At 27.8% G+C, this 12,520-nt stretch overlaps 3 protein-coding genes across 5 annotated transcripts; 1 reads left to right on the plus strand and 2 right to left on the minus strand.

Moving 5' to 3' along the window:
* Positions 1-2,882: 2,882 nt before the first annotated feature.
* On the minus strand, positions 2,883-9,241 carry LOC143198814 (caspase-1). Of its 2 annotated transcripts, none has more exons than XM_076408321.1 (5): positions 8,958-9,241; positions 8,502-8,569; positions 3,870-3,992; positions 3,655-3,786; positions 2,883-3,248 (listed from the first exon to the last, which is right to left on the minus strand). In XM_076408321.1, the coding sequence occupies exons 1-5, from the start codon at positions 9,110-9,112 to the stop codon at positions 3,025-3,027; spliced, it is 702 nt and encodes a 233-aa protein (XP_076264436.1). In that variant the 5' UTR covers positions 9,113-9,241; the 3' UTR covers positions 2,883-3,024. The 2 variants fall into 2 exon arrangements, with proteins under 2 accessions (XP_076264436.1, XP_076264435.1); XM_076408320.1 differs by having other exon boundaries at positions 8,364-8,569; positions 8,958-9,240.
* A 443-nt stretch (positions 9,242-9,684) lies between these two features.
* On the plus strand, positions 9,685-10,979 carry RpS24 (Ribosomal protein S24). Of its 2 annotated transcripts, XM_076408332.1 has the most exons (5): positions 9,685-9,813; positions 10,136-10,282; positions 10,337-10,582; positions 10,670-10,691; positions 10,832-10,979. In XM_076408332.1, exons 1-4 carry the CDS (start codon positions 9,811-9,813, stop codon positions 10,679-10,681), a joined length of 408 nt encoding a protein of 135 aa, XP_076264447.1. In that variant the 5' UTR covers positions 9,685-9,810; the 3' UTR covers positions 10,682-10,691; positions 10,832-10,979. The 2 variants fall into 2 exon arrangements, with proteins under 2 accessions (XP_076264447.1, XP_076264448.1); XM_076408333.1 differs by lacking the exon at positions 10,670-10,691.
* Positions 10,980-11,053: 74 nt separating this feature from the next.
* On the minus strand, positions 11,054-12,308 carry LOC143198818 (uncharacterized). The gene is made up of 7 exons (XM_076408327.1): positions 12,149-12,308; positions 11,921-12,091; positions 11,696-11,734; positions 11,514-11,643; positions 11,404-11,448; positions 11,277-11,350; positions 11,054-11,223 (listed from the first exon to the last, which is right to left on the minus strand). Exons 1-7 carry the CDS (start codon positions 12,191-12,193, stop codon positions 11,200-11,202), a joined length of 528 nt encoding a protein of 175 aa, XP_076264442.1. The 5' UTR covers positions 12,194-12,308; the 3' UTR covers positions 11,054-11,199.
* Positions 12,309-12,520: the final 212 nt, after the last annotated feature.

The following is a 12,520-nucleotide window of genomic DNA, read 5'->3' on the forward strand; positions in this document are numbered from 1 at the left end:
TTAAAAAATAATGTAAGTTATCTAAAGCGCCTACATGTTCATCTTCTTCACAATTTGCTCCGGGCGAATGATGTGAAAAAAATGAAATGATGAGCCCTTTTAGAAATTTCTCGAACATACTAGGGGAAGGATGCTGTTTCTACCTCTATGACCTCTAATAGATCCAACAAAAATCTTTAAGCAATCTTGGTTAAGATTTGTTAAACAAATGTAGTTATTTGTAAATTTAGACAAAATAGATTTCTTTAAGTTAATAAATCCCCTAAAAGTAGCAATTAAATTTTTAATTGATGGCACCATAACAAATATTTTCTTAACAAGGCAATCAAATTTAAATATATAATTCCTCTACTATAAAATGATTGAACACTGATTGTTCTAAAAAGTTAAAGTATTGCAAATATTTTAGGGATATTTTACAATTAAAAGTAGTATTTATTACTACTAATTATCCAGTTATATTAATTATTACCTTCTTGTAAGACTTCTTTATGTAGAGACATCACATTGACAACATACGCACAACTTGGTAGATTAATTGAATTTTATTACTACTAACATCTTCATAAGTTTTTGAGTTTCTGTAAACAAACAATATATAAACAGACATGTAGTAGATAGATAATTTTATATGTACCTGATAAAACCAATGATGGATATGCATTTACCCAAATACCTGTTCGTGAAGGAAGGATAATTCTAAATTTTTCACTAATATGTCCATAACAAACACCATGACGTTGATATATTTGCATTGTGGTTTATCCAGGTATCTTACTATTATTTACTTGATCAACCCATTTTTGGAAAGTATCGAGATCATTCTTTGGGAAACGATGTCTAATTTCCGTAGTAGAATTTTACCCCGGTACACTACATCTTTTACTACACTGACGTATTGTCATCAATTTTTATATTATTACCCCATAATAATTAATGTAAAACAGAAAATATGCACAACGCAAAACGAAAATTTCGTGATCTAAACAAAAACCATAACCTACAAACAACAAACATAAAAATGGACGCCTATAGAAAATGCTGATTTCACACAATTTGATCGACCAATCACATTTCATGTTAGTGGCGGCACCTGCAATTTAAACTGCCAATCACAATTTGCGATCGCAGCGCTACAGTTGATTGAACTAAACAAAACATTTCCCCAAGGTCGCCTATACCGTGAAATTTCTATTTTTTCTATGAATGTACAATATTTTGTACTGGAAATCGGAAAGTTAAAGAAGATGGAGGGCTAACAAAGAAAGGGTGAGATATTATTAGTTGACATCTGCCGAATTTTACAGTTGTGATTGTATATACATCCTTATTTAAACATATATGATAGAAAATCAAATAGCAAATTTAGGAATGTTATTAAATTAAACATTGGGTGGCATATTCATTTTTCCTTTACATTAAGCACAAAATATACAGATTTCAATGTTTTGTGACTTTAAGAAATAACGTTCAGATATATATAAATGTTTCTGACATGTATGATCCTATAGTAAGTTATAATTTTTTACATTTCAATTTAAATTTGGCTTTTGATTTCAAATATAAAAAACATATATACATTCTAGTGTACAATAAAATATAAATTTACTATAGTCTCATTAATAACTTTATTAATGATTAATTTATTATTTGACCAAACATAATAATGTTAAATATTACCTGTAGTTTAATAAAAATGACAATTTGGTTGTTTTTTATTGTACGTACTTTTTTTTGAGCGACATTGCGTCTAATTACAATAACAGTGTCCATCACCTCAAAAGAAATACTGCTCTTTATAAATCTTTCATTAGGAGTCAGTAGCTTGCCTGATAGATTCATATAAGTCACTGTTATTTTCAATTACAGGAGTTTAGTTAAAAATTGTTTATTATCATTTACAAATATACAATTTTTTAGGAATCGTTATTACATTTTATATAGTAATGTTACAAACAAAAACATCTGTTTTTGCCCTTATGATACCCTATTTTTTGCCTATATCATATAAATTTTGGGCTAATTAAACTTCTTTTCTGAATCCAAGTTGGAACGTTGAATAAAATTGGTTATATCTTATATAAATAGGATTAATCATTGCATTGCTTATATTGATTCGTTTGTTATTTTGTTATGGTATATTAAACTTCAGTGAAGTCAGTTATGTGGTGGTAGATGCAAAAAATTAATTGCTGTATGATACAAATTAATATGAAAGTACTAGGTAGTTTATAGAAAATATTTTATTTGTCATGAAAATAACAATATAAATATATAAACAATATATCTGGATTTGTAATAGGTAGTTATACTACACTTTTATTAATTAAAATACTATAATTCATTTTGCTAAACTAAACAATACTAAGGCTCTGTTTTATATTTTATAGCATTAGTTTTATTTTTAATTGGATATATATATAAATGTATTCAAATAAAATTAGGAATTTGATTTTTGTAAATGAGATATTTACAGAAATCAATAACAGAATAGGAACTATAACAAACGTAAGCAATTACCATGTAAATAAATATATAAAAATTTCTTTATTTTATGCTGAATAAACATTGTGTTGAAGTAATTGGATATGGCATATTTTTATCAGGTCAAAAATATATAAAGGTTGGACAATTCAGCTAAAACATTGTTGTACAGAGGACCCATTTTTATTGTTAAAAGATAAGTGAGATGCGGATTAATTAAAGTTACAGAGCCTTTAACATTTTATATTAAATACATCATACTGGACTAGCTTGTACTTGGTAACTTTTCTTAGGAGTGACCCAATGGAAAAATCCATCGTAACATTTTGTAAAATATATACATTGTTCTATCGATTCACCATATGATAATAACCCAAAGTAGTAAGAATATTTTATTGCACCCACTCATATTTACCAAAAAGCCATATATTTAACAATTTTAAATGTAATATTTTTAAATTAACGACAAATAATTATATGTTAGATTTGTGTTTTTGCAAGACCTGTTTCAAAATTATATAAAAAGGAATTCTCTATATTCTATATATCAGATTTTTGAAACTTAATGAGCTTGGTCAACTGGCTTATAACACATGGTATTTGCTTTTTTCTTTGACCATTACTCTCATATTTTTCAGCAACTGTTCTTGATACAAATGTTAGTATGGTCATTAGATCCAGTGTGTATGCATTTTCTGATAATTCTTCACATAATGCTTGAATGAACCAAGAACCTTTGGTAGTATTTCTCTCAGAATAGCAGCCTGTAATAATATACGTAATAATAATATATAATTAGTAAATCATTTAATATAAAGAAATTGATACTCAAACTATATATATATTCAATTGAGCTATAAAGGAGTATATTCTATCGATTATATATAGCGCAAAGGAAAATCAAATTGCATAAAATATTATGTGTATTTAGTTTCTCCTCAATAATGGTGCTTTCTTAAAAAATAGCTTCTTTGAAAATGCGCGTCATTGTATATATATGTTTTATATATTGTCTTTGAGAGTTGTTTTCCTTTTTTTCTTGTTTATATCGATTATTGTTGTTGATTTAGAATAGACTTTAAAGTAACAGTTTGCAAAAAGATTAAAATTATAAGAATATTAATTATAAGCAAAGTATTATGTTCAATATAATCATTATGTAAACAATACCATTAGCTGTAGAATATACAATTAAAAAATCAGCGTGTGTAGGTATCCTGTCAGGGGTATTCTGATCTCCACCGTCTGTTTGAGGGCGATTATCGTCTTGATAAGCTTGAAAGAAAAACATCTTTGGTTTCCCTAAGAAGAAAAAAAAATAAATAGAAAAATAAGGTACAGACAAAATAGATATAAAAATATTCACAAAATTAATTAATTTTTACCTGCTAAAGTCGGACATTTATCAGCGGTGAATGTGGACCATAGACGTTGGTCAATATCAGCTTCGCCACGTGTTAATATCACAACTAAGATGCAATTGTACTCGGAATAGTCGTTTTTTGACTCTGAAGATAATAAACTTTTGAAAAAATTAAACAGATGTAATTTATTGATATTAATAATTAAAAAATATATACATGAGTTAATATTCTTACGAAAATATTGACTCCCAATAATAGGGAGTCAAAAAGATGAACTAAGAAAAAGAAAATACTGCAGACGAATTTTTAATTTTTCGTCATAGAGAAATTTGAGTCCAGGGCTTACTATTATTCAGTAATATCTTGTCTTAATTTAGTAAAATAGAGACATTTTAAACCACCAGGGATTATGAAATCTGAAATCTTGAATGCAATCCTTTTAAGTTTTTAAGCTAAATTTCTAATCATTAAATACTTTAATTTCCTTCACACAGATGTGAAAATCACTAATAACTAGTTAATGAGCAAAAAATAAATGAAAAATACTATCCATTCAATTCAGGTCAATTCTTAGTAATAAAAAGTATAGAAAGTAGAACTTAAAATGTTATCACTTATATATACCGGAAGAAATTTGATATTATTTTTGGTAAGTTACATGGAATAATTAAGCTACATAACGACATACCGTGGTATTAAATAAAATATTATCATATATTGGCTAAAAACACAACAATCTATTGATGTACTTGTAAACCTGTACTTGGCTAATAAACAAAATTGGTAATTTATAATTTTGTATTATTTTTTATTACGTGGGCCATCAAGATTATCTATATTTATAACACCAAATAATGACTGATGATAATATGTAACCGTGCCGAATGACTAATTTATTAACAGGTGATTCTTAAAAAATAATTTTGAGTCGGTTTTTTTTCCATAACAGATCAATTGAAAAGTCCACAGCCTACCACCATAGCAAAACACATTTTTTGGCAAAATATTTTTTTTTATTCAACATAATACTTTTCAAGGGTGATATACTAATTATAGCGACCCTCCAACTTTTTTTGTAGTACGGTTTGTCCCTTGCTTCAAAATAGGTTATAGGTTTCGGCGATCACCTCTTCATTCGACGAAAATTTATTCCCAGCGAGCATTCTTTTGAGATCTGAAAACAGAAAATAGTCGCTGGGGGCCAGATCTGGAGAATACGGTGGACGAGGAAGCAATTCAAAGCCCAATTCATGTATTTTTGACACGGTGCATTATCTCGGTGAAGCAGCACTTTCTTTTTCTTCAAATGCAGCCGTTTTTCGGAGATTTCGTCCTTCAAACGGTCCAATAACACTATGTAATAGCCGCTGTTGATGGTCCTTCCTTTCTCAAGGTAGTCAATGAAAATTATTCCATGCGCATCTCAAACTACAGACGCCATAACCTTGCTATCCGACTGTTGCGTTTTCCCACACTTTGGAGCGGGTTCATCGTGAAATGATGGCGCCATGTTTCATCCGTTGTTCCATAAGCAAAAATTCGGGTTTATTACGCTTGATCATCTTCAAACATTGTTCCAAATTATCAACTCGTCGTTGTTTTTGGTCAAAAATGAGCTCGCGCGACACCCACTTTGCACAGATCTTTCTCATACCCAAATATTCGTGAATGATATGATGTACACATTCAACTGATATCTTTAGAGTGTCTGCTATTTCATTCAATTTCAATTTACGGTCATTCAACATCATTTTGTGGATTTTTAAATGTTTTTGTTGGTAACAACCTTTTCTGGTCGTCCATTGTGTTGACCGTCTTCGGTGCTCATTTCATCACGTTTAAACTTAGCATACCAATCCTTGATGGTTGATTTGCATGGGGCAGTGTCCAGAAACTCGGCATCAAGCCAAGTTTTTGCTTCAACTGTATTTTTCCCTTCAAAAAGCAATATTTTATCAACACGCGAATCTTTTTATCTTTTGAAGTCGGTTCAATTTTTTTCGCCGATTTTCTCGGCCAATACGCTACTGTATTTATGCAAATATATTTTTGACTAAATCTCGCCACGGATGATGATTTTCGAACTAAATGTTTATATTTTATTTTCTTATTGTAGTGATTAAAACTAGGTTTCTAAACTTTTAGGTCATGTGATTTAATGCCACCTTGTTTGTGAAACCCGCACCACTTGTGTATTGAAGGAGGTTCAACATTTATTGAAAATTATTCTACATAAAATCAATCTTATCTTCGCAAATAAATCGATTTCTACTTGAAAGTGTCTAATTATCAGCTGTTATATTTTGATAACTTTAGTATGATTCATCAAATATAATTTCTGTAATATTTTAAGGTTAACGTGTTAATATATCAAAAATTAAAGTATATAAATAAATGACATAAACATAGAAAATCGTTAAAGATAAGCTTATCTACATTAACGTGTAGTTACCTAACAGCAATGTAACACTTGGCAGAATGTATAATTTCAAGTATAAGGGGCTCCAAGAAAATCGATATCTTTCTTTGTGAAATCAATCTTTCTACTGCAGTATCATATAGATAAGTGATCACTTTGATAAATCAAATAACACCATGAGCTTGCAAAGTGATGGACTTTTATGGGCAATTTGATACTTGAAAGTTTCTATCATATTTATTTGATTTACTTTTGTCATTAGTATAAATATTAGACAAGATTTAATACCATTGACAGTAAATCATCTGCATTTTTATAAACTATACTAAGGTGGTATTCCAATGATGAAATTCTTACTATGACTAGCATATTGCTGCTTAATACTGCTATATTTCAAGATGATAACGTGTCCATACACACAAGGAAAAATGTTCAGTCTTGATTTAGCTAGCACACAATACAATCCAACCGTTATGGGGAGTTTTAGTGCGGAGTGTGAGGAATAGATTTCCATCTGCTACATCATTGAAGTAATTAGCGGATGTATTGGTACAAGAGTGGGACAGCATTCCATTAGAACCTATTCAGACACTCTATGAATCTATTCCACGAATAATTGCAACTGTTTTAAAAGCAACACCTTATTAATAAATACATATTGTATATATATTAGGGGTTTATATTATTTTGTCCATCACCTGCATACAAGTGGTGAGTGTTATCCAAAACAAATTGAGAAATAATCGGGTATTTTACTGCTTCAGCTTTTAATGTTTGCGGATATTTTTCTATATTTTCGCAAAATATATTAAATATAATTTTTAATAAACCTTTAAAATCGGTACTTAATTTTAACTTTGTGAGATTTGGTAATTGATTTTCAATGTTTCTACTTTTAATTTTTCTTAAAAATATATTTCAGTATATATAAATTATAAATAAATATAAATCAATATATTTTTTGCAATAAGTATAATATTTTTTGAAGATTTGCAATACTTATCAGCAAAATAAAATAAAATTTGTGTACAACATATAAAAGGTGATTTGTGATGAACACGGTTATAAAAATATATAAAACAAGTAATTCTTATTATCGAGTAAATAAAATACCCTCATTTTAAGGCTGTCCAGATGTACCAAACGTTTACAAAATACAGAAATTGACATAATTGGTGTTACTATTAACGAATTATCAAATAAGATTATTTATTTGAATCTACTTGTTTGGACTGATTATTTTAATTGTTTAAAACTTATACTAGTACCGGTGTTGTCGTTATTAGATAATAGATATACGTATCTGCGTAGTCATTTTGTTATACTTTTTGGGATTGTTGAGCAATAAGAAGAGCAACTGTAATAAAGAAAAAGTATTTTGATCAGCGGTACCTATATGCGGAATTATGACAATTCTATGTATTTACATTATCTGGAATCAAAGTTATTTTTACAAAAAAATTGATTTGAAAGAAGAATTGGCGTTCGAAACAGTCTAATTTTAAATGACCGCTAAAACCAAAAAATTTAAAAACGAGTACAGGTCTTATTTATACATTATTTTGCTAATATTGTAGTATAATTAGATATTCTAATTTGTATTGATGGTGTGAGGGTCCTTAATGTTGGATATTTTCGTTACAAGACAGAAAAACGTGGTTAAACTTTGAAAATATCTCTTCATTCACAGTAATGAGACCATTCTAATATATTTACTAATTTAAGTACCATTTATTATGTCTAAAATGTAATTTATGTAATAGTAAAATAAGACTGTTGATCACATTTGAGATTAGGCCTTATTTTTTTTGTTCGGTGTATATATAAGTCCATAAAAATTGTGTTGTTTCTCAGTTGCCAAATAATATTTAATATATTGTGATACAAGTGTGCATTCAAATGGTAATCTGACAGAAGTACTGAACTGAGATTAATATTGAGAATAAACTGCATTTTAAACTGCAAAATTAAAATGCATTTAAAATTATAAAAGGGAAATACTAAATTTCAAAGAACGACAGTTTCATTCAATAAATTGAAAGCTCATAATAATCAACAACCATTAATTTAAAAAAAATGCATAAAACATAACTTACTGTTTTCTATAATTTTCTGGATGTCACCTTTGCTTCGATCCTTATACATAAAAATATCGAAATTCAAATTTTTTAAACATGCTTGTAATTTACTGGTATCTTCATCACATATCTTACTGTGAAATATGATTGCAATACCTTTTTGTGGATACGCCAAATTATAGCTGATTGGATCCTTCGGTACTGTACTTCTGACTGTGCTGTTCCTATAATAATTGCAAGAACTACATTCTTATATACATATTAAAATCCATTGTAAAAGAGAGGTCTTAGGACTTTACTACTTCTGACGTTCATTATTTATAAGAGCATTACATGTTTGATCCATAACTAATATATTCTAATTAATTAATTCTAACTAATTAATAATTAATTTGAGAAGGGTTAAAAATATTTCTTTAAACCAACCTACATATAAGATATTTTCATAAGAAGTAATTTACTGAACATTGCAGATATTCAAAATAAGCTCTTATATACATATATACTCTTCAAACAAATAAATTCAATAATAATTGAGTATATACCAAAAAATAGTATTATTTAAGAAAGGAATTGCATGATAAAATATTTTTACTTAATATGAGACAATACCTTGGCTTGCTAAGAGCGTCCGTTTCTTCAACATAGATTTCTTCACTACTAGCTATTTGTTTATCATAAATGTTTCCATTGCAGACCTTTCCATCTCCAGTATCATAACCAGTTATCACATTTGAAAAAGCAACTGCATCTTTACATTTATCCATTTTAAATAATTTAACTTTTGATTTACACAATAAAGGTTAAAATGAAAATGTTTATAGATAAAAAAAATTAAAGAATACTCAAAACGACACTTTTCAAGCAACAGCTTTTATTTGAACTAAAATACAAAACATTCAAATACTTATATATTACCTCTTGATTTTATCATTTAAAATTCGTATTTGGTTCTTTGTTTCTCTCTCAACCTATTCTTTTTTAGATATCCGTTTCTACAATATATGCAACCAATATTTAGTCTTCTATACATTTTTTTTTGTGTATAATAATCGCTTTATTATATGATAATTCAAAGGAATGAAAGATAATTGTTTGCTCAGGATTTAGTAGCAATAACATGGTAATTAATAAACAAAACAAACAATATTGCTCACTAATATTTTGTTGGAAACTACTGGAAAATATTAGTTTATAATAATTATTAGAAAATCATTGCTGTTTAACGAATTACTATTGATATCATTATTATCATTATTACTCAAAATATTTTTAAAATATACTTATTTTCATGTTGCTTTTGATTAATATAATCTGTAGTTCGTATGTTGTATACACTATAAACTTCTGTACACCCTGATCAATTGTACACCTTGTACATTATTATAAAAGAAGAAGAATATTCTTTAGTGACGTCTCGTTGACATTCGATATTTCTTTTGGGAAGTAAACCTTCACAGTTAAAATGGTAGGTGAAGTAAATTCGTGTTTTTTCTTATTCATCTTTAATAATTTTAAAAATATTTTATCTAATTATACTAGATATTTTGGTGTAATAACCTAGTGATAAAGTAGTTTTTGTATTAGTGTGATTATTCTCTTTTTTTGCTAATGTTTACAATTATTATTTCAATGTTTAGTTTTATTATTTAGAGAAAAACCAAAATTTTATAAAATGGTCATATAACAGTGATGTTCGTACTATCGAGAACATTCATTTTTGTTGCTGCTTATTAAATAATTCAGTTAAAATAATTTATTGCCTAAACTAACCTAAAATTGTGTTTTAGACGGAAGGAACAGCTACAGTTCGAACCAGGAAATTTATGACCAACAGATTGTTGTGTCGAAAACAAATGGTTGTAGATGTTTTGCATCCAGGTCAGCCGTCGGTAAAAAAAACTGACATTCGAGAAAAACTAGCAAAAATGTATAAGGTAAGTATTGCATTTAATAAATATACTATTGCTTATATATAAATTATTTTATAGGTTACGCCTGATGTAATTTTTGTCTTTGGCTTCCGGACAAATTTTGGAGGCGGCAAATCCACAGGTTTTGCACTCATATACGATACATTGGATTTTGCTAAAAAATTTGAACCAAAGCACAGACTAGCCCGACATGGACTTTACGAGAAAAAACAACAAACTCGTAAACAACGTAAAGAAAGAAAGAACAGAATGAAGAAAGTTCGTGGTACAAAGAAGAGCAAAGTGGGAGCAGCATCCAAAAAGGTAAATATACACAAATTTAAGCTTATTTTTATGTTTCTTATTTCCTTGGATTTATCCTTTGTTTTAATTTCTTTATTTTCATTATAGGGAGGCAAATAATATTGTACAGGTATTAAGTGTTACTGGTTTTTGAACTTGCATTTTATATTGCTGTATGTTTTATGATTTAACGTTTGCGTTTTATTAAACTAACATTTTTATAATATCTTATTTACGTAATTTTATTAATTTTTCTTTTTTTTTTTTCAGTAAATGGTTACGTGACTGCATTCAGTTGTGTCTCAGGTATACGCTGTGGATATACCCGAATCTATGTATATTTGTTTCACAATATCCATCTATTTGAATGCTAATGTAATATAAGAATTATCCACAGAATATATGTAAGTTTATTATGTCTTTGTCTTTTTTCTATGCCCAATATAACTAATAATCATGAAAGAGCAAAAGGAAATTTGAATGAAAACTATGTTTTCATTATCGTAATCAATATAATTAGTACATAAGCAGATATTATATATGTTGTAATGTTACAGGTTTGTGGAATAAGGTTTAAAATATTGTTAATTAGACATATATCTTAATAGTTGCATATAATTTTAGTTCTTTTAAAGTGTTTAAGGGAACCTGAAAATTTGGCACTGAAAAAATTATATTAATAAGAGATATTTAAATAGTTACACATTTCACATACATTTACTATGCTGAGACATTTCATAAACTCCTGCAGAGTATCACATGTGGATTGTAATTCATTCGTAGGATTATCTGACGGATCAGTATTAATTTATAAATACTATATTTTTATAAGAATACAGTACCTTGCAAAGTTGAATTGAGATCTCCAGTAAAATATTGATTATTGCCTAGGAATAAATGAGGAGGGTTTTTTATTTATATTTAATATTTTTATTTTATAATTTATATATACTTATGCTTTCACTGAGGGCTCTATTGCAACTGTTCAATCTTTCATAAATCTCTTTAGCATGATTGTAGATAATATTGTTATCTATCCAATGTACAATTTGATCATAATTGGGATAACCATTCCCATTAAGCTAAGGTGGTTGAATGTGGATAATATTGTATATTAAAAATTAATATTCTTACCATTTTTAAGTCATTAAATATGCATTGGTAGTATTCACACTAAAAAATAATTAAATTATTCATATAAATAATTTAATTTACAATAATTTTTTAATAATTATATATTTCAAATGATGTATGTTGACTTTATTTATTTTATTACTTTCTCTAGAGCAGGATTTAATAACACAGGTTAATCATTATACTAGCAATGTTTTAAAGAAAAAATCAATTTATAATAAATACCTTTTGAGGTGTGTTTTGTTCTTCTACACTAAAACCTAATTTCTTTCTGGCAAAATTAAGGACGCTCTTTGTACTGTATTGGATTCTATCAATGATTTCAACTTTTTTAGTCCAACAACCATCCTCCGCTTCCGTCATAGTATTAGGTCTTTCACAGATACCTGAAACATTCTAACAATTTTGACACTATTAGTTTGTTTTGATATGAAATACAGTATATATACATACGTTTAATATAATGAAAGCCATGCAAAGTATAAATGATTCCTTCATTTTTAATCCTGACGAGTTCAGCAGTATGTGTAGATGTATCAGTTAGATGATGGTGCTTGCTTGTTATTGTTCGTTGTTTTTGTCCTCCAATATAATTATTACCAGGTATTTATTGACAATGAAACTACTGATTATCTACTGAAATTAAAACGTTGTTAACTTTGTTTTAATTTTTAATTAGCTATAGCATTTCCTGTTTATAATGAAATTGTCCTATGATTTATATCTATTATAAATAAGAAATTATATAGTAAATGATTATAAAATAAAATCACTATTCAGGTATTTATGGAATCTATGTTAATATTTAGAAATATATAATATTAA

This window comes from Rhynchophorus ferrugineus, unplaced genomic scaffold, assembly GCF_030347505.1.
Source record: "Rhynchophorus ferrugineus isolate W39M unplaced genomic scaffold, kcgeb_rfMv2 rfM6, whole genome shotgun sequence".
Classification (NCBI taxonomy): Eukaryota; Metazoa; Arthropoda; class Insecta; order Coleoptera; family Curculionidae; genus Rhynchophorus; species Rhynchophorus ferrugineus.

What these genes read in the sequence shown, in the direction of transcription:
- LOC143198814 (XM_076408320.1), bottom strand. Translation starts at nt 9,112, where the DNA reads ATGGATAAATGTAAAGATGCAGTTGCTTTTTCAAATGTGATAACTGGT. An exon ending in CCAGAAAATTATAGAAAACA is followed by an intron (nt 3,993 to 8,363) that starts GTAAGTTATGTT and finishes TATTATCTTCAG; the next exon opens with AGTCAAAAAACGACTATTCC. An exon ending in TAAATGTCCGACTTTAGCAG is followed by an intron (nt 3,787 to 3,869) that starts GTAAAAATTAAT and finishes TTTTCTTCTTAG; the next exon opens with GGAAACCAAAGATGTTTTTC.
- LOC143198818 (XM_076408327.1), bottom strand. Translation starts at nt 12,193, where the DNA reads ATGAAGGAATCATTTATACTTTGCATGGCTTTCATTATATTAAAC. An exon ending in AACAAAACACACCTCAAAAG is followed by an intron (nt 11,735 to 11,920) that starts GTATTTATTATA and finishes ATTATTTTTTAG; the next exon opens with TGTGAATACTACCAATGCAT. An exon ending in AATGTCTCAGCATAGTAAAT is followed by an intron (nt 11,224 to 11,276) that starts GTATGTGAAATG and finishes TAATTTTTTCAG; the next exon opens with TGCCAAATTTTCAGGTTCCC.
- RpS24 (XM_076408332.1), top strand. An exon ending in AACTAGCAAAAATGTATAAG is followed by an intron (nt 10,283 to 10,336) that starts GTAAGTATTGCA and finishes ATTATTTTATAG; the next exon opens with GTTACGCCTGATGTAATTTT.